Source organism: Macaca nemestrina, chromosome 3 (assembly GCF_043159975.1).
Source record: "Macaca nemestrina isolate mMacNem1 chromosome 3, mMacNem.hap1, whole genome shotgun sequence".
Lineage (NCBI taxonomy): Eukaryota > Metazoa > Chordata > Mammalia > Primates > Cercopithecidae > Macaca > Macaca nemestrina.
Genome location: NC_092127.1, coordinates 186,860,709 through 186,882,494, shown reverse-complemented (window position 1 = coordinate 186,882,494; position 21,786 = coordinate 186,860,709). Strand labels below are relative to the sequence as shown.

The following is a 21,786-nucleotide window of genomic DNA, read 5'->3' as shown; positions in this document are numbered from 1 at the left end:
CTATGTTCCACAGGAGAGCAAACACCCACATTCAAACTATTATTCTTAACTATTCATTATCCCTTAAGATCAACTTTATGCACATGTTCCTATAGCAACTCTGTGAACAATCTGTGTGCATGATTTCACAGCCACAGATCTGGCAACAGGAAGAAATTGCTGAACAAAGACTCTTGTTGTTAAGACTCCACTGAAGACATATGTCTTCAAGATGGCCTATCTTTGGGTAGGTTTTTTCCCCACACTCTTTTTGTTGCCATCACTGAACATTGTATACATCCCTATCCCCATGTTTCCCAGGTGATGCTGTCATTAGTGCCTTCCAGACCCCCACAGACTTTCATATCCTCAGGGTAAGAGCTGAGTCTTACTTCATTAACCCCTACTAAGTGGGTTAAATCTCTATGTGATATACAGAAATCATAGCTCATCATAGGCTGGCCCTGAAGTTATCACCAAAAACTTATTATGTATCAAGAGATAATTCATTTCTCAACCATTTCCCTCTGTGATTATCTAGTGAAAAGTGGGGACTTGGTACCTGCCACCACAGAGTCTCAGGCTTGTTGGAGGTCCTTGGACATTTTCAGTTTCTGTCTCCTATCTTGCTACTTTTTATGAGGCATCTGAGCTGGTGGACTTTGAAGTCTTTGAAGATTGGGAAATAGTTATACATGTGTCTCCTTTGGATTTTGAGTTTTGCCAGCAGAATCTGTTCATTTTCTTTTGTTTGTTGTAATTAATTCCGGTGAAGAACAAGAAGGGAATTTAAGACATAGCTTTTTGGAGTTGGAAGAGCACTTTATTTTATGGACATATGATTGAACTCTAACTTGTAGAAAAAGAAGTCATATTAAATCCACCTAGGATACAGATATGAGATTCTTATTAGCAGTTCAGGGAGGGAAGTACTCTATGTTAAGTAACCACTATGTCCTAGGTGAGGCCTTTCTTATATATCCAAGTAATTCCAAGAGGTAGCCATTATAATCACTATTTTACGGAGGGAAAACAAACTGTAAAAAAAAATGTTTCACTTGTTCATTCAGCTGACCCATGCAAGACACTATTGTAGGTGATGGCTATGCAAGACCGATAAACATAGATATGTTATGCCCTAAGTCCCATAGATGCTCCTCCTCTTATCCTCAAAAAGTTGCTATAGATTCTGAACTGAAACCTGGATTTCCAGATTCTAGGTCAGTGCTCATTCCACCACATTTAATTGTGTCAAATTCACTGATTTCACTGTGACTCATCTCTGGACACTAACAGACCCCGAAGATTCACCTTCTACATAGGCTGCAAACCAGAAAACAAATGGAATCATGTCTCATATTTCACTTCAATCCTGGTGTTTTAGGACAGACTCCCTATCTCATTACTGATATTCTTAGCTAAATATCTCACTGTACAAAATACCACATAATGAGATATCTCATATTTATGGTCTTTTTGAGGTGATTAAGATCTTTCTCATGTACTATCTCAAGTGGCATCAGGGGACCAGTCTTGTGAGACATATATTATCATCTCTTTTATGTAATAGATGAGGAAACTGACCAGTTTATCTGAGTCTCAAGTGCCATTATATGCTGGAGCTGTTATTGTCTTAGGACTCCAAGTTCAAAGAACTACAAATTAATTGGCATGCAATGCCACATATTTCTCATGTGCTTTACATACACTATATCATGTAACTCTTATCTAGCAGAGAAAAGATTGCAACTGTGGTCTGCTTGATTTCAAGGCTTAATCTCTTCTCACATAATCTCTTGTCACAGCAGCCAAAGTCATTTGTCTTCATGATCAAACGTTCTGCCATTTCAAGCATGGGCATATGAAAGATGGTGGAGAAAATTGGTAGAAGTTTTCTTTTTCTTTTTCCAATATTTCTTTTTTTCTTTTTCTAATAAAGAAATCCAAGGCTTACAGAGTAAAGGTTTTTACCTGGGTTCACAGAGCTTATGAGTAGTGGAGAAAAAATTACGCCTCTGCCTTTCTGGTTCTGAGTCAATGGTTTCCCCTTTGTTCCATTCTTCTAGACATCCATGTCCAAAGCTTGAAAGAGCACAGAAGCTCAGTACTAACAAAATTCTTCTCAAAGGTATCTCGATCATCTCATGAATCTTATCTACTTCACATTTCCCTGACAATGAGAGGGTCAGTGCTTATTCCCCTCTTTCATCTCTCAAACCAGGGAGATCTGGTTTTTGCATCTTAATATATAGAGTAGCCCTTGAATCCTTTATCTCTGAAGATTAAATCTAATGAGATAATGTATTTGAATAGGAATAGCACAAAGTTTGGCATGCAGTAGAGCTTAATTCATGTTCATTGAATATGCCTTTGTAAAACGTTAGTGAATCACATTAAGCAAAGAACAGATGTGTTACTTTTCTTTACGTAAAAATAAGAGCACCGATGATGGAATGAAAAACGTAAAATCCTCTTTCCTTCTATTTTTAACTATAATTTTATTAAAATAAAAAATTGAATTCCATAGGGAGGATATTGTTTATTTCTTATAGCATAATAAACAGATATCATGATTAACCTTCAATAGAAAAGTTTTTTTTTAAGTAACTAATTTTCAATTAATAGATGCCAAAAGTAGGGACTATTCAGAGAGAGCCCAAAATCTAAATGAAGGTGGATAAAGATGAGAACCTAGAAAAAGAAGCAAAGAACTGAAATCTGCTTTCTCCTTAGTTGCTTTGCCAACACAGAGGAAAATGGCCTTTGATTTTCATGGCCTGGCAGAACATGGGAGACTTGACACAAAGCTCACATATTCTACACTGTGGACTAACCTAGCAGGAGAGTGAAGAAAAGGAGTCTAATAGGAGACCCACCTGTGTGTAAAACTGGCCTCTAAAGAGCTGCTCTCTCAGGGTAAGGGAGAACTAGAGATAAGCCTACCTCTGTACTCTCAAACATCAATACTTAAGGGACAAAATTTCCTCCTGAGAATTAACAAATATGCATGGGATTTCAGCCTAGATTGTCTAGAAACCTTCAATCTGAGTAATGTAAGGAAGGCCTGTTTTAATAGTTCCTTTAGGTACCTGACAAAACAAATACAAATTTTCTCTGGGGGAGCACACTTTCAACCCAGGCCTCAAAGAATTCCCATGGATTAATTTGTAAGAAATATGAGCATGCAGACAAAATAAAAAAATTCTTCAGATAACAGCAGCAAAGTGAGAGCTAGAAGAAACAACAGACAATAGGGTTAGCTGTTTAGTCTAGAAGTTAAAACTAGTGGACAAATGTTATATGTCATATATCCATTAGTGAACACATGAACAAAGTGTACATATTATGTTTAACTAAAGAAAAGGAACTTTCATATAAAAAATAAAAATGAGACATAAAAATGAACAAGTAAATTTGTGAAAAGATTGTATTACAGGTTTAATACAGTTTAGACACAAATAAAGATACTTAACTAATTAATTGATATGTAAATCCTTAAAATACATCATTCAGAATTCAGGCTAGAGTGAAGAAATAGAAACTCTGAATGAAAGGTTGGAAGATGAAGGCTAAAATGTGAAGGTCTAGTATGTATCTAATCAAAGTTTCAGAAAAAGATGGGAAAGAATGAGGGAAAAATATTCAAAGAGATAATGACAGAGTATTGAGAAATGATGAAAAAACAACAAAATAGAAAATCAGGATATCCAATGTATCCAAAGCAGGTTAAATAAGAAAAAATTCACATCTATCCATATTATAGTAAAACTACAGAAAACCAAAAAACATAGAGAAGGCTTTAAAAGCATCTAGAGAGAAAATAAATATTACCTTCCAAAGCATTTATTTTTCAGTAATACCTACTGTTTGCAAAAGGGCATAAAAAATAAGTTTATGAGTCTGAGAGAAAACAACCAATCTGAAATTATATGTCTAATAACTACTAATGAAGTTATCATTTTAAGAAAATAAAGACTTTCTTGGCATTAAAAAGTATTTTCTTACTATAGGCTTTCATTTAAAAAAAATTCCAAATTTTGTTCTACATACTGAAAAATATGATCCTCAGTGGAAAGTGTGAGATATGAAATTTGTAATCTATGCATCTGACAAAGGGCTAACATCCAGAATCTACAAGGAACTTAAGCAAATTTACAAGAAAAAAACCAAACAACTCCATCAAAAAGTGGGTGAAGGATATGAACAGACACTTCTTGAAAGAAGACTTTTATGCGACCAACAAACATATGAAAAAAACCTCATCATCACTGGTCATTAAGAGAAATGCAAATAAAAACCACAATGAGATACCATCTCACGCCAGTTAGAATGGCAATCACTAAAATGTCAGGAAAGAACAGATGCTGGAGAGGATGTGGAGAAGTAGGAATGCTTTTACACCGTTGGTGGGAGTGTAAATTAGTTCAACCATTTTGGAAGACAGTGTGGTGATTCCTCAAGGTTCTAGAACCAGAAACACTATATGACCCAGCAATCCCATGACTAGGTATATACCCAAAGGATTATAAATCATTCTACTATAAAGACACATGCACACATATGTTTACTGCAGCACTGTTCACAATAGCAAAGACTTGGAACCAACCCAAATGCTCATCAATGATAGACTGGATAAAGAAAATGTGGCACATATACACCATGGAATACTACGTAGCCATGAAAAAGGATGAGTTCATATCCTTTGCAGGGACATGGATAAAGCTGGAAATGAACATTCACAGCATACTAACACAGGAACAGAAAACCTAACTCCGCATGTTCTCACTCATAAGTGGGAATTGAACAGTGGGAACACATGGACAGAGGGAGGGGAACATCACACACTGGGCCCTAAATTTATGATTTCCTTTGCCAGTTTATTTAGAATAAAGTTGCATGTGCTCTAAAAAAATAAATAAAATAAAATATGACCAAAGACAAATAGTATGCTAAATATTTGGGTAAATATTTAAAAGTATTGACTGTTTGAAACATTAATAATGAAAACCTTAAAAAAATTAACGAATAACATAGAATTAAAATTCATAACAGCAGTAGCGTATAAATTGTGAGTGATCAGAATTCAAGTGTTGAAAGTTCCATTATTACTCTACAAGATAGTAAATACATTGTTTAGCTATAGATGTTGATAATTTACTTGTGTATTAAAATATCTAGGGAAATCACAAAGATACCAGTAGAATATATAATAAACATATGACAAACTGATAGAAGTAAAATGGAGTCAGAAAAATACACATACACATATGCACACAAACAACAGGAGATCAAAAAAAAAGCAAAACGGGGGGTCAAATAGAAAGCAAAAAATAAAGTTTGGAGATAAACGTCAGTAATTTTAGTAACTATAAATGGAGAAAATTATCTAGTTAAAAGACATTTGAGGACAGGCGCAGTGGCTCATGCCTGTAATCCCAGCTCTTTGGGAGGCCGAGGTGGGTGGATCACCTGAGGTCAGGAGTTTGAGACCAGCCTGGCCAACATGATGAAACCCTGTCTCTACTAAGAATACAAATATTAGCCTGGCATGGTGGTGAGTACCTGTTATCCCAGCTACTCAAGAGGCTGAGGCAAGAGAATCGCTTGAACCCAGGAGGTGGAGGTTGCAGTGAGTGGAGATCGCACCACTCCACTCCAGCCTGGGTCACAGAGCAAGACTGTCTAAAAAAAAAAAGACGATTGTTAAAATACTAAAAGAAGCTGGCTTGGTTATTATATTAATAGCAGACAAAATAAGCTCTTCAGGGAAAAACATTTTTCCAAAGCAGGTCACTACATTACAATATAAAAATTAGTTCATCAGGAGGAAATAATAGTTTGAAAATCCTGTTTCAATAATACATGTATTTGCAAATAACTATCAGGAAAAAGACAAATTCACAATTACTTTAAATGTTTTTAACACCTTGTCTTTTAATAATTTACAAAATTCTTGTTGATATTTCTAAAACACTGCATGCACTTATGGTGGTATCTACCTTCTTTTCATGCACACATGGAATATTGAAAAAAAAATGCCCCATATATCATTCTACTATAAAGATACATGCACACATATGTTTATTGTAGCACTGTTCACAATAGCAAAGACTTGGAACCAACCCAAATACCCATCAATGATAGACTGGATAAAGAAAATATGGCACATATATACCATGGAATACTATGCAGCCATAAAAAAGGATGAGTTCATGTCCTTTGCAGGGACAAGGATGCCACAGGAAACCATCATTCACAGCAAACTATCACAAGAACAGAAAACCAAACACCACACGTTCTCACTCGTAAGTGGGAGTTGAACAATAAGAACACGTGGACACAGGGAGCGGAACATCACACACTGGAGCTTGTCAGGAGGTGGGGGGGGGGTAAGGGAGGGATAGCATTGGGAGAAATACCTAATGTAGATGATAGGTTGATGGGTGCAGCAAACCACCATGGCACATGTATAACTAGGTAACAAACCTGCACATTCTGTACATGTACTCCAGTACTTAAGGTATGAAAAAAAGAACATAAAATAAATTCTCAGAAAAACTTACAAAATAATAGCTTATAGACTATTTTTTTACAACCACCATATGATTAAGTTAGAAATCAGTGACAAGGTAGTAAAAAACTCCAGAATTTATTTATAGATCAGCAAATTATAATTCAAAGAATAAATAATATTGGGAATTTAATATTTAAAATGAACAGTAATATAGAAATATATAACTGAAATATTTATAGTAGAACAGGAGGGCTAAAATTTAATTAATGAAGCACCTAATTTGGCAATCAGTGAAATAACAAAGTCATATTGCCAAGAACATAGACAGAAGGAAATCATAAAAAGAAGTTACTCATATCGAAAATGAAATGAAAACACAGAGGACTACTGAAATGTATTAACCTTTGGCAAGCTTAATCAGGAACAAAAGGGGAGACACCAACAGACCAAGTAAGAACTGATAAAGGGAACATCATTATAGGCACAACAGAATTTAAAATGGTAACAGAATATTAGTGAACAAACACACATGTAGAAAAATATCTAGCAACAAAAATTACTCATGAAGGAATAGTAAAACTGAGTATCTTTCTATAACCATCAACGATATTTAACCAATAGCTGAAAACCTTCCCTCAAGGATACCAATCCAAGACCAGCTTGCTGATACAGGTCCAGTGTATTCCCCATTACATAGTCTCTTGTCCAGAATAGAAAATTAGACAATAGAAACTGCAACTCATTTGATGAGGCCAGCACAAATGTGATGCTAACCAGCACGGAGAGTGAAAGAAAGAAAATTACAGGCCATTCTCATTAACACTCATTAATGAAACACTGCACCGATGTGTTAACAAATAACATGTCATGACCAAGTGGAATTTATCTCAGAAAATCAAGTTTAGTTTAACATTAGCAAACCCATTAATATAAATCATTACATTAACAAAAGCAGAAGGAAAAAAAGTCATTTAATAAATAAGGAAAATATTGATTAAATATATTGATAAATATTTACTGATTTTATATATATATGAAGTCTCTCAGCAACCTAGAGTCTTTAACCTGATCTTCAAAGCCTACCTAAATCTGAAAACAAGCCTTGTACTTTGCGATGAAACATTAGAGCATTTCCCTCAAGATTTAGAATGCAGGTGCCTGCTATCACCACTTTAATCTAGCCTAACCAGTGTAGTCAGGCAAGAAAAAAAAATGTAAAGGAAATGGAGAGGAAAAAATAAAATTTAATTATTTATGGATGATATAATTATCTATATAACAAACATGAAAGAATAAACAGATTATTCGAATGGATAAAACTTTTTGGAAGCCTGCTGTCTGCATCACATCAAAAATATATACTAGCAACGGACATGAAAATCTGAAGTGTTGGTATCTTAGCATTTACAATATCATTAAAATAAGTCAAATGTCTAAAAAAGATTTCTCAAGACATGTTAAGGTCTAGTCTTTTGGAAAGAAAATTATGAAACATTGTGGAATTACGTTGAAGAAGTTCTCTCTGTCTCTTGGTCTCTCTGGAGATATATAACATGTTCATGAACTAGAGAACTCAACGTCATAAAGCTGTCATTTATCTTCTAAGTCATCTGTAGACTTCAAAGTAATTCCAGCCCAAAATCCCCAAAAAGAGGGAGAGGGAGAGAGAGAGAGAGAGAGAGAGAGAGAGAGAGAGAGAGAGAGAGAGAGAAGAGAGATAGTGTGTGTGTGTGTGTGTGTGTGTCCTATATTTACATGAAAGAGCAGACATTCAAGAGCCAATCTCCTGCTGAAGTGCTAGCCGGGGAATACAAATTTCAAGACATCATGAGCTACAATAAAGTTATGCTAATTAGGACATGTGCATTGACATGGGGTAGATACATTAATCATGGCAAAGAAAACCTAGAAAAGATCCACTTGTATAATAAAACTTGGTTTATGACAGAGCTGGCATTGCAGATGAGTGGAGGAGGGATAGTTTTTTTTTTTTTTTTTTTTTTTTTGAGATGGAGTCTCACTCTGTCGCCCAGGCTGGAGTGCAGTGGCCGGATCTCAGCTCACTGGAAGCTCCGCCTCCCGGGTTCACGCCATTCTCCTGCCTCAGCCTCCAGGCGCCCGCCACCACGCCCGCCCGGCTAGTTTTTTGTATTTTTTAGTATAGACGGGGTTTCACCGTGTTAGCCAGGAGGGTCTCAATCTCCTGACCTTGTGATCTGCCCGCCTCCGCCTCCCAAAGTGTTGGGATTACAGGCGTAAGCCACTGCTCCCGGCCTATAGCATTTTAAATATACAGTGCCGAGTAAATTGTTTATCCATGCAAGGAGGGAGGGAGGGAGGGAGGGAGGGAGGAAGGAAAGAAGGAAGGAAGCAAGGAAGGAAGGAAGGAAGGAAGGAAGGAAGGAAGGAAGGAAGGAAGGAAGGAAGGAAGGAAGGAAGGAAGGAAGGAAGGAAGGAAGGAAGGAAGGAGGGAGGGAGGGAGGGAGGGAGGGAGGGAGGGAGGGAGGGAGGGAGGGAGGGGAAGGAAGGGGAAGGGGAAGGAAGGAAGGAATCCCCAAATCCCTCCACACCGTACACAAATTAATCAACTAGAGGCTGATTAAAGATTTAAAAGTGAAAGGCAGATTTTATGATGTTTGGAATTCAAGGTAGGAAGCTATGATCTCACGTTAAGTTTCTTTAAACAATACACAAAATGAATGAATCATAAGGAAAAGTTCGCTATGACTCATTGACCCGAAATTATGGTCACCAAAAGGAAATATCAAAAGAGAATAACAACTCAAGTCGCAAACTGAGAAAAGTGTACAGAATAAATAAATAATGCATACAAATCAATATGAAAATGACAAATGCTTGACCAAAAAAAAAAATTATATATATATATTTTACCTGGCAGAAGATTTGACAAGCACTGTGTGCAGATGAGAAAAGCTTAATGGCTAATAAATATCTGAAAGGATGCTTAGCTACACCATAGTCAACAAAATACAGATTAAAGCTACACTATAGTCAAAAAACACAGATGAAAACCACCCACTGGTTTGGTAAAAATTAAAACTCCCAGTATGGAAGGACTGGCATGACTTTGTCCAAAGTCATGAAGAAACTGGGTCACTTAGGCACACTTGTGGGTAGAGAGCATAAAATGACCTGGCTGCTTTGGTAATTGTGACCTAAGTAAAATCAAAGGTATACATACTCTGAGCCCCAGAAATTTCAATCCTAGGAATATACCTTCTGTACGGATACTCCTGAATCTACGCTTTAGTACACGTAAACTGGAATGTTCTTAACAGCAGTGGTATAAGCAATATTTAGGAAACAACTCAAGTGTCTATTGACCGGAGAGTGTATAAATAAATGGTATTATATGCACATAAAATATATGTCCATGAAATGGAAAGAAATAGGCTATCCACAATAGCATGGATTATCTTTGGAATGTACATTGGGGCAGTCATAAAACAGACTATAGAACAATCAGAACTAAGATTTACATAGCTCACATTATGTTCCAGACAGTTTTAAATGTCTTATACAAATTAGCTCATTTAATTATCACAAGAATACTACAAAGTACACACCATTATTATTTTAATTTTGCAGATGAGAAAACAGGTACAATGAGGCTTCTTAACGTTCTCAAGATCTCATAGCTCATAACTGGTAGAACCAGTTGTCAAAACTAGGCAGTCTGGGTGCAAGATAAAATCTGTAACATGATTCTTTTGGCAGGAATCTCAAAAACCAGCAAAACTAAAGTATTTGTAATGATAGAAACTAAAGATAAAAGTAAGTGGATGATTAACCCACACTTCAGGATAGTTTTTGCTTGTTGGGGATGTGGAGTTGTGAACATGAAAGGAGGAATGAAAACATCAAAATTAATGGTAATTTATAAAAACTGAGAATGCATACACATATCTAATATGTTTTGTTGTTCTTTATACTGTATGCATATTTTATAACTATTCCTTTGTATCTAATCAATATTTAAAGCAATTGAAAAAATTGAAAGAGAAAATGAAACCTTGACAAAGATGGTACAGAAACACTTCATGTTTCTTCATCATAAAACTCCTCGCATCTTTGCAGATAGAGTTCTTAGAAAAATCTACAGAAGATGAACTGGATGTAGAATTTTCGTTATTCACAGAATTTTTGTTCAAACAAACAACAATGGGAACAAATGGCAGCACAAATGCCTCTAATTGCAGCCTACCCAAAAGGAGGCATTTCAGGGCAGCAGAATCCAGCCCGCCAACACAGGATTTTAAAAATTGTCAGCCAGATTCAGGCCTTTATTCTCCTTCTGATTTTGCACTGCAGCTTCTTCTTTTCCCTGCCAATCGAGAGAGATGAAAAATCAAATTCCACCATCTATCCTAAGTAGTCGAATTATCTCTCCAATTACTTAGAATCAGCTTTTGAGCAACATAAGTCAAATTATCAGTCTTAATGTTACTCTTTACATTAAATCTGGGTAGAAGTTCTCCAGCTGCTGTAATTACTTGAGAAAATCTATCCCCACTGTCTTCTCCATTTGCTGCTTCGCAACATCCCATTGTTCCTCAAGGTCAGCTCACATCGCTGCCTCTGTGAGGATGTCTCCTCTAATGCCACCACACCCCTTCCCAATATTTGCTCCAAGTAGAATAACCACTCACTCCTCTGTGTCCTCTTAGCACTTTACACACACTCACAACAGAGAACCTCTTATTAGCATCCTGCTCACCCACTATCACTCGCTGATGTATTATTGTTCTCACTTACAATGAATGTTCTTCATGATGGAATATCGAGTCATATGAATCTTTAAATTGTACCCTGAATATCTAACAGCAAAGGCCCCTGCATGAAGCAATGATCGTGATGATGATATAACCAGCCGACAATATCCGTTCCAGTCATCTGTTGTTGCCTAACACACCACTCCAAAACAGTAGCTTAGAATGACGATTTGTTTTTATCCCTCCTGGTTCTCAGCTGGGTGGTTTCCTCTAGGGGTCTCTGGTGCTGTTTCATTTGGATGGTGATTTCAGCACTGAACTGAGCTGAATGCCCAGACTGGATCCTTGGTTTCAAGGCAGGTGCGTAATGCCCCCAGCCTCCCTATCTCTCCACAGGGTGTCTCCCCAGGGCTTCTGCACCAGGCTTGGGTGTATTCACAGTAGAGCAGTCATAGCATATGACTTTGGTGGAAGGTGGCTTCTAAAGGCAGGAAGCCGAGCTGGCCAGACAGTTAAAGACTATGCACACAGCGGACACAGTGTCCCTTCTGTCACACTCCGTTGGTCAGAACTGCTGTAGGGCCATGCAAGTTAAGGGAGGTGGAGAAACAGATCCACCCTTGAATGGGAAGTGTCAGGATACACTGCAGAAAAGCATGTGGGGTGGGATATATGGCTGTAGCCATCTTTGGAACATATTAGGTTGGTGCAAAAGTAATCACCGTTTTTGCTATTAAAAGTTACTGCCAATTTGGGAGGTGAGGCGGGTGGATTACCCGAGATCAGGAGTTTGAGACCAGCCCGGCCAACATGGTGAAACCCCATCTCTACAAAAAATACAAAAAATGAGCTGGGCATGGTGGTAGGCACCTGTAATCCCAGCTGCTTGGGAGGCTGAGGCAGGAGACTCGCTTGAACCCGGGAGGTGGAGGTTGCAATGAGCCGAGATCGTGCTACTGCACTGCAGCCTGGGCATCAAGAGTAAAACTCCGTCTCAAAAAAAAAAAAAAAAAAAAAAAAAAAAAAAAAAAGAAACACAAAAAAAACAGTAATTGCTAAAAGTGTGATTACTTTTGCACCAACCTGATTCAACTGGCTACAGCGCCTGTGGCATGCTCCCTGTGTGCCAGAAACGGTGCTATACATATTGTATACATTAAGTCACTTAACTTTCTCAACAACCCTTTGAGATAGTTACTATTACTATTTCATTTAATAAAGAAAATGAGACTCAGGGAGGCTAAGTTCCTAAAACGTCACAGCTCCATCGGCACATGGCCAACCAATATTTCTGTCAGATTATTGCACAGCTATACTTCTATTGACGTATTTGTTCTCCTCACCAGGGGAGACAGATAAATATTTGACTTTATCATCTCCTTTCACGGATTGCCTCAACAGAATCCTTTCTAACCTCTCTCAGAAAAAATCCTCCCCACCCCCATAAAAAAATATAGAGAAGAATGGAAGTCAAGAATGAAGAACCAAGCTGGAGGCAACTGATATCTGGCTTACGATAAGTACTCCTTTCCTCTTATTTGCGACCTGATCTCTCTTTACCAGGAATTCTGAAATTTTACGCATCTAGATCTCCAAGAATTCCTTTTTTTTTTTTTTCCTTTCCAATGGATACATTTTCTAGGACTTCCTGATATTGGCCCCAAATCATATGAATTAAAAACTGTTGGCAATCATTTTACAATTTTACTGTCAGGTGTACTTGAATTTAACAAAAATTTCCCAAAGTCAAGTTTTCTCCCTTCTTATGTCTCATCTGTGGGGTATGTTGGGCCAATGTAAGTTATAGACATGCAAATGACCAGTGGTTTGGACTTCATGGCTAAAATAGCAACCATAAATGCTGGACCTTGTTACCGACTTCTCTGTATGTTTTTATAATCAAATACTATTCTGTTATAAACTGTCATCATGGGTCAGGTTCTCCAAACACTGGGTTAGCTCACAATATTTCCTAGGATGATTGTTTTTCCTTATTTCCATGTAATAAAACACAGCATCTTAATATTTGGGCATGATTGTGTTAATTGAATTTGTCAAATTAGTTCATGAGTTGTCTTGTTTTCCTGCAGTGGAAGAACATAAGATATGGGATGCCTAAGGTATTGAAAGATTGCATAGCTATAAAATGACTCTAATAACGTTGGGAAATATTATACATATGATACATCAAGTTAAAAACAAAGTAGAATGGATAGTTGTATTGGAAAGCCTAAAAGGAAATATCCAGTACTGTTTACCGTTTTTCAATGGTTCAATTAGAAATGGTAGTTTCTCTTTATGTATATATTTTGTATCTTAAATGTTCTACAAAGAATATACATTACTTATATGATAACAAACTCCTACATTAAATACATCAGAACCTTTATTGTTCTTTGTGACATTTTCAAAGACTGTAATGATGAAAACTCTAATCTTGTGGACAGTCAGCAGGAGACCTTGTTCAGCTGGAATTTTCCCAAGCAGTGATAAGCTAGTTAAGTCAACTAGTTCTATCAGCAACTGGTAATCTTGCCAGTAAGAGAGAGAGAAGACTGTCTTAACATCCTCTATTCCCTCATCACCAACCATCTTTATTGAGTCTCAAAGCCAACCACACCTGCTGCTCCTGCAAGAGTATCACTGGCCATGTCTGCAACCTCTGGCAAACTCTCTCTCTGGATCTCAGCTATGTTCCCTCACAGCTTGCAGCTTTTTAATTACCAGCCAACCACGAAGCTGAATCCTACCTATGTGACTTTGATAGCATCAGAGGGCAGACCCAGTTGGCCTGAGAGTTGGTTCATAATTACTTCTGGGTAACTAGGAGGGCAGCCATACTGACTACACAGCTGGGTGTAGGACTCTGATCTCAGGGTGCCGAAATTGCTGGTTCTCATTTTCTCTAGATTCAGTGGGATTTACACTTATTTATTCCTGCAAATCAAAATGAAGGTGCCCCTGGAGGTCGAAAGCAGGGGTTGTTCACACATGTCATGAAGGAAAATAATGATCTGGAGTTTACATGGAGTTTTATCATTCATACACACAGAGAGAAATATCATCTATTGGGCAGCTCCTGTGTGCCAGACATTGAGCCCTCTCAAGAGGAGCTGACATACATCCCCACCTAGGAATTGAATATATTTGATTGTGCAAGGTTTCAAAGAGAAAATATGCCTGTAATGGGCAAAACAGTCATTCACTCAGGTGATGTATCCATGATGAGAAATATACAAGCATGATATTCTTAATCACTATGTCTTATGACGTAAGATTATGGATTTTGGAGTCAGAAATATGTCGGTTTTACTTCTGAAACTGAATTTCGGACAGTTGTTCTTATGTGGCAATATGGAAAGCTGTTTTAGTGCTGAGCAGTCAGAAAGTATGACACAGATCCTCATGGAGAAAGGCTAGCACAGTGCCTGGCGTGTCAGGGAGGGTAAACAATTTTTGTATCCTTTTTGCTCTTTCGTTCTTATAACTAGACTCTGCATTCAAGTGAGAAAAGTATTGCAGGCAAATATCACTGTTTTTGCTTAGTAAAATGTAAAATGTCAATGATTAACATTGACTTGAAGGTGGCTTTGTTGATGTCAATACAAAGAGGAATTTTCTTGCTGTTTCCTAAGTCATAGGCTCAGAAGGTAATCAGCTCTTCATCGAGAAGAGTGTTTGAGAAGCTTCTCATTCTGTCTCACAGAGCTATTGCTAAGGAAATTATAACCATGTGTGGAAGGTGGAATTCTATACTTCTATGACTCTCTCCATCTCTAAATATCTATTTTATTGTTTTGTTTACCATCAAAACTTTTTCCAAAACAAGCGAATAGGAAATATATATTCCCTATGCAAGAAAAGGAGTGCTAGGTTATTATTAGATAATTTGAACTCATGTTCCTACATAATATTAGACTATTAGGGTAGAGGTACATAATGTATGCAGCATACACATTGTTGTCTGCTGGGGAGCATCACAACACCGTCTGCTCTAATACTCCTAGAGTATATAGCGTTAAGTTTAATCTTGGTGATAAAACTGCCTCATAAAACTCTATAGGTAGCAACTTAAATGTCCAACACCAAGGGCAAGATAAAATAAACTGCCAAATAAAATACAGGTTTGCCATGCTTGATCTAAATCCCTTGGGGCCAGGAATTCAGAATATTGTGGATTTTAGAAAAGGAACACAGTGCACGTGCTGTACACTATGTAATATTCCCAGTAAAGACTGGAATAACCTCTGGTTATTAAACACGCTAATATTTCTGTAGTGAAACATGTGATAGTCGGATTAATTGGGATAAATGAAGAACATACATTACCTCGTTGCACATCAGGTTTTGCTGTCAAATTAGCTACAAAGACCTTTCAGTATTTCACTTTGAAATTGTGGAGAAGGGGTGGTAAACCTTATTTAAGTCATAGCTTCAAAACACCATGATTTTAAAGAAAATTTAATTGTGTAGGACAATGCTCAGAAAAGGAAACATGGTTATTAAATGAATGACTTAAAACAATGAGTTTTAAAAGTAGATTTTCTAAAATTTTAAGATATTACACATAGATATAGAAAAATAAACTAAGACAACTGTAGCAAGTTAGTGCTGGGTGCTAGGATAATTGATAATTTTCATTTTCTTCTTTGTACTTTTGTATGTTTTCTGAAATTTCCATCAATACTGGGGATAATTTCAGCAATGAACAAAACAAGCTTAATAATTGTTTAAGCTTTATTTCAAAGTGGACACTCTGGAGACCCTTGCTCTCTGATCTATCCCCAATCTGGGATGTGCAAGAGTGACTTTCACCCAAATTCCCGAAAGAGCCTGGGTGGCCAGTGCAGGGCATTGGCTTACTGGAAAGAGCCCAGAAGCAATCACTCAGGTGACTTTGTCTCTTCCAAAGCACTCAGAACCACAGCGTCAAGGTTCTTATCAGTCCTGTCCAGAATGATGAAGAGGTACTGGAAATCGAACCCCAAGATGCCCTTATCTAGCCCCAGCGGTATAATGGGGCCGCTGGTGGGTCTGTCTGCTCTTCTCTAATAGCACCAAGGAATGAGGCTTTCTGCAGTTTAATGGATTGCTGGGGAAGCTGCAAGTTTTGTTGCAGGGAAAGTCGATGAAAAATAACCTGCTAATTTCGGAAGCAATTTAGAATCATGACATCAGCATCCCTTCTTAGTGCTTGTGGAGTTTTCCCATCGCTCTCTATATAATACTGAAAGAATTCTCTTTACATATGGCAAATGCTCTGTGAGGACAGGGGCTAGATCTTATTCATCTTTATAAATGAGGTGTGTGAAATGTATACTCAATAAATAAGTGCTTTTGACTGAACTGATACAATCAAATACAAATATGTGTGCATACGCTTGTATTGTGTGTCTGCATACATATACATACATATATACTGATAGGTTCACGTGTGCACGCACATGTACATATATAATATATATTTCTATATCATCCATTCATCTATACTTATTAATTTATTCATTATAAAAGTGCTTAATGAGAGATACTTCTATGATTTAAATGTTTGTGAAACCCTTAAATTCATATGTTGAAAGCTAATCACCAAGGTAATAGTATTAAAAGGTGGGACCTTTGGGGGGCGATTAGGCCAAGAGGACAAAACTCCCATGAAATGAGATTAGCACTCTTATAAAAGAGTCCCAGACACATTTCTTGCCTTTACTATGTGAAGACACAGCAAGCAGACCATCGATGAACCAGGAAGCACTCTCACCAGACACTAAATGTGCTGGCCCCGTGTTCTTGGATTTCCCAACTCCCAGAACTGTGAGAAATAAATTTCTGTTGTTTCTGAGTTACCCAGTTTGAGCTATTTTGTTATAGTAACCTGAGAAGACCAAGACAGATGGTAAGGAATTAGTTGTCGTTACAAAGTCTGCTTAGGATTCCAGGTTATAGAATTGTAAAAAATTCCAGATTTTAGAATTGTGAGACATTATTCCACAAAAGTGGCTGTAGATTACACTCAGTTGAGCATTAACAAAAAAAAAAAAAAAAAAAAAAAAAAAAAAAAAGACTGATGTCCAGCTATTCTGGTTTCTTTGCTTTGGGGAAGGACCCTGAAATTGCTTTTGTTTAAAGCCTCCCTGATGATTCTAACGCTCCTTCAGGTTTAAAATCTACTGCCTTGAATTGACTGGGTTAATAATTTTGACAGAGGAAGTGAGTACTACCCCACAGGGCTCAGCAAAAGAAAAACCTCCGTGTGCGTGGTGATGGGGGGCACACATTTCCAAACTACACTCACATGCAGCCTGACATGTGGCTGCCTTCTCTGAGTCATGCTTTCGTGACTACTGTAGATAAGTTCTCAAGTGTGCCGGGAAGGAAACGGTGTCGGGAACTCCTGTTCTCGTTCAGCACTTCTCAGGCTTTAATGTGTCCAGGAATGAACTGAGGACCTTGTAGAAGTATGGGTTCCACTCTGCATGCCTGGGCTGGGCTGTAGCAGCTGTGATTCTGCATTTCTAGCAAGCTCCCTGGTGATGCTGACACTGCTGCTGTGCAGCCTGCACTTAGATCAACAGCATCTCCCAGCTCAGGACCCCCTGGACAGGAAACCGGAAGGTGGAGAATAAAACATGGGGTGTCCTAGGGCATCTTACCTTTCATTTGTGTGGTGCCAGCGTATGCATTTCTCTTTAAAGTGTAATAGCACTGGTGGGGGGGGGGGCGGTGGTTCTAATTTTAATATTTACTTTTCGTTTTGGGATAGGCCAGCAGCAATCCCATATGGATTGACTGGTTTGAGGGTGCACAAGAGGAAGGAGTGAAGAAGAGACTGGGACTAGGCGAGGAAAAGGATGCTCTGAGCTTTGGGAAAGAAGAAGAGTTATTCTTCAGGGCAGGTTCCTCATGTTGAGGTGTCAGATAGTCAAGTGCGTAGGCTCCACGTGGACGCATCCTAATGGAAGGAAGCTAATGTTTGTGAAGTGGTGACGGTTTGGCTGTCCTCTGGTCTACGCATTGCCAGCTTCAAATCTAAGGTGACTGTAAAGCTGCAACCACACAGCTTCCCTTTGGAAAGCTTGGTGAGAAGCCATTTTCAACAGAGACCAACTCCCTGGCTGAAAAACAAAGCCACTGAAAGTCCTCATAAAAGGGGAAAACCTCTCCTACAGAACAGGCCCTTGGCATAGGGTGAAATCATTAAAAGACATAGGGCAGGGCGCGGTGGCTCACGCCTGTAATCCCAGCACTCTAGGAGGCTGAGGCGGGCGGATCATGAGGTCAGGAGATTGAGACCATCCTGGCTAACATGGAGAAACCCTGTCTCTACTAAAAATACAAAAATTAGCCAGGCATGGTGGTAGGCACCTGTAATCCCAGCTACTCGGGAGGCTGAGGTAGGAGAATCACTTGAACCAGGGAGTCGGAGGTTGCAGTGAGTTGAGATTGTGCCACTGCACTCCAGCCTGGTGACAGAGCAAGACTCTGTCTCAAAAAAAAAAAAAAAAAAAAAAGGCATAGAAGCAGAGACTGAAGGGGTGGAAATCTCAGCTACAAAGCCAAGCAGACGCTCATAGCAAACATTGCCAGACATTTCAGAGGCATCCCACATTGCTCCAGAAGAGCAGAGCGAGTGTGAAGATAAAGCCTGCTGCCGTGGACTGAAGGGTGGCCCTACCACACACCCACATCCCCATCCCCATCGCTTGTGAATGTGACCCTGTTTGGGAAAAGCATCTTTGCAGATGTAGTTAAGGATCTTGATAAGAAATCATTCGGACTATCCAGGTGACCCCTAAATCCAATGACAAATATCTTCACATCAGACAGCCAGAGGGAGGTTTGAGGTGAGAAGAATAGAAAATATGGCCAGAGAGGAGAAGGTCACGTGAAATGGAGGCAGAGAGGGGAGTGACGCAGCCACGGGCAAGGAAAGTCAGGAGCCTCTGAGGTGAACGAGACTAGGAAGGATTCTTCCCTTGAGCCTTTGGAGGAAGAAAGGCCCTGCTGACCCCTTAATTTTGAATTTCTGGCTCCCAGAACTGTCAGTGACTAGATTCCCAGTGTTTAAAGCCATGCAGGTGGTGGTAATTTGTTAGACAGCCCAGGACACTAATACACCTGCTGTGCTGTTTATGCCATCAGCACAAACCTCCAATTCGTCTATCCTACAGTGAAACTGCCATTTGCCACGTTTATCCCCAGTGCTCAGGTTAACCAGCTCACCTGGATTGACATTAGCCCTGACTCCCTTACTGGTGACTTTTCCATTTCCCACAGCCGAGGGAATAAAGGAAGGAGCACTGAACTGGCAGTCAGACAGACTTGAATTCCAGCTCCACCTTCATCTCAATGTTCTGAGCCCTCTCAGACAAGTCATTTAGATGAAGCAGCTAATCTTCCAGGAAGCTAGTAATACCTGCCACTCAGTCCTGCTGCAAGGATCGAGGAGGAAAACGAGGTCACAACTCCTGGCAAGAAGGGATGCTTGATGAGCTTAATTCTCACTCGGGTGAGGAGCCCATCTGTGGACTACGTGCCAGGGAGCTCCTGCTGTGCTTTTCGTGGCAAGAGGAAGAGCAGAAGCTCCAGCCTTCCCATCTCATGGGCTTGGCTGTGAGTCAGGTCACTCCACCTGGACACCTGTGGGCATCCATGGGTAGCTGAGATTACCAGGGCTGTCACAGCATCTGCTGCTGTCTCTGTCTCTTGGACCAGAGCCCTCCAGCCAGTGCCCACCTGCGAGGTACAGCCATTGCTGTCCCCTAGCCTCCCTCTAGGATCAGGACATCCACCCAGAAACCAGGCAGTCCTCCTCCCTGAGTCAATTCTGCTTTTCAGAGGGTTAAGGAACTTCTTGCATATCCAGAGGGTAAGGATATCATCATTCTCCAGTATCATACAGATGTAAAATGACAGGGCAAGGGATTTAAAGTAGGTCTGGTCTGCCTGACTCTGAAACTCCTGCTCTTTCTAATACAATCACTGCTTTTCACACCAAAGAGGAATAACAAAACTACCTTTCTGACTGGCAAAATAAAGCAAATACATAGATAAGGAGATTAATTTTAAAACTGCTCCACCAAACTTTGCCAGTTTCAAGGTTTTTTTTTCACTGTAAATATTTCTTAAACGTTTGAGTCCTGCTGGGTTTTTTTTTTTTTTTTTTTTTTTTATCAGGCACAAATTTCGGTGTCTCAGACTGACCACACCACTTACTCTGGGTGTCCACAAAGAGAAAGTTGGACTCCAGGCTTTCTCCTGTGGGAAAAAGTGCACAAACCACTGTCCTTTTACTTATTCCTTCACACCCATGGGTGGAAACTGACTGGGTGCCCTTCTAGCATCATGGTGCTAGGGTATCTTGTCCCTGCCCCACCACACAGCCATGCTGGGTGAGAGCAAGTGCTCTGTCCATGAGAAAATGCTGCTACTGGAAAGAGGAGTTTTCCGAACACCAAAGCGCACAGCCCCAGCCATGGCCTCTCAGGAAATCCCCTTTCCACGGGTGGCCACACTGGCATCATTTCTTAGTTCATCTTCCAGAAAACGCCTCCTGTCCCCACTACGAAAAGGGAATCGGGACTCACAGTGATCCCGTGGTACTTACTGCCTGTTCATAGTTCTTGGCACCCGGCAGATAAGAGGGATCTTCAATTCAGCCTGTGGAAACAAAAGCAAAGTCGTTACTGGAACTTCCACATCATGTTTTAATTCTGGGGAACAAGCCACCGTTGCTTCTAAGGATTATAAATTATGCTGCTATAAAGACACATGCACACGTATGTTTATTGCAGCACTATTCACAATAGCAAAGACTTGGAATCAACCGAAATGTCCATCAGTGACAGACTGGATTAAGAAAATGTGGCACATATACACCATGGAATACTATGCAGCCATAAAAAAGGATGAGTTTGTGTCCTTTGTAGGGACATGGATGCAGCTGGAAACCATCATTCTTAGCAAACTATCACAAGAACAGAAAACCAAACACCGCATGTTCTCACTCATAGGTGGGAACTGAACAATGAGATCACTTGGACTCAGGAAGGGGAACATCACACACGGGGGCCTATCATGGGGAGGGGGGAGGGGGGAGGGGGGAGGGATTGCATTGGGAGTTATACCTGATGTAAATGACGAGTTGATGGGTGCAGCACACCAACATGGCACAAGTATACATATGTAACAAACCTGCACGTTATGCACATGTACTCTACAACTTAAAGTATAATAATAATAAATAAATTAAAAAAAAAAAACGATTTGGTGAAAGCTAAAAGAAAAAAAAAAAATCGGATACAGGTGCTGGTTTAGAGGAAATGGCAGAAAGAATCAATCCAGGTCAAGAATTGGCTTATTTCTGGAACGCAGTGGGGGAGGGGATTTCTTTCTCTGACAGGCTGTCCTCTTTCTGTCAGCATTCATCCCATCTGCCCCCGGGAGTTGAGCAAACATAAACTGAGCCTGCTTTTCCCTGGCGTGCAATTGTGTGCTCCCCCCTGGGCACCGAGGGCACGTCAGCCAGGTTTGGCTGGCTCTGCTCCGAGCCAGAGCGTGCAG

The 21,786-nt window shown here is 39.4% G+C and overlaps 1 protein-coding gene across 4 annotated transcripts in view; it reads right to left on the bottom strand.

Moving 5' to 3' along the window:
• Positions 1 to 21,786, bottom strand: part of LOC105487952 (cytokine dependent hematopoietic cell linker) — a 246,312-nt gene that overhangs the window by 158,249 nt on the left and 66,277 nt on the right. For all 4 annotated transcript variants that reach the window (XM_071093866.1, XM_011751612.2, XM_071093865.1 and 1 more), the window contains exon 2: positions 20,831 to 20,883. In XM_071093866.1, the coding sequence (XP_070949967.1) occupies positions 20,831 to 20,883 (53 nt within the window). The remainder of the gene's footprint in view (positions 1 to 20,830; positions 20,884 to 21,786) is intronic.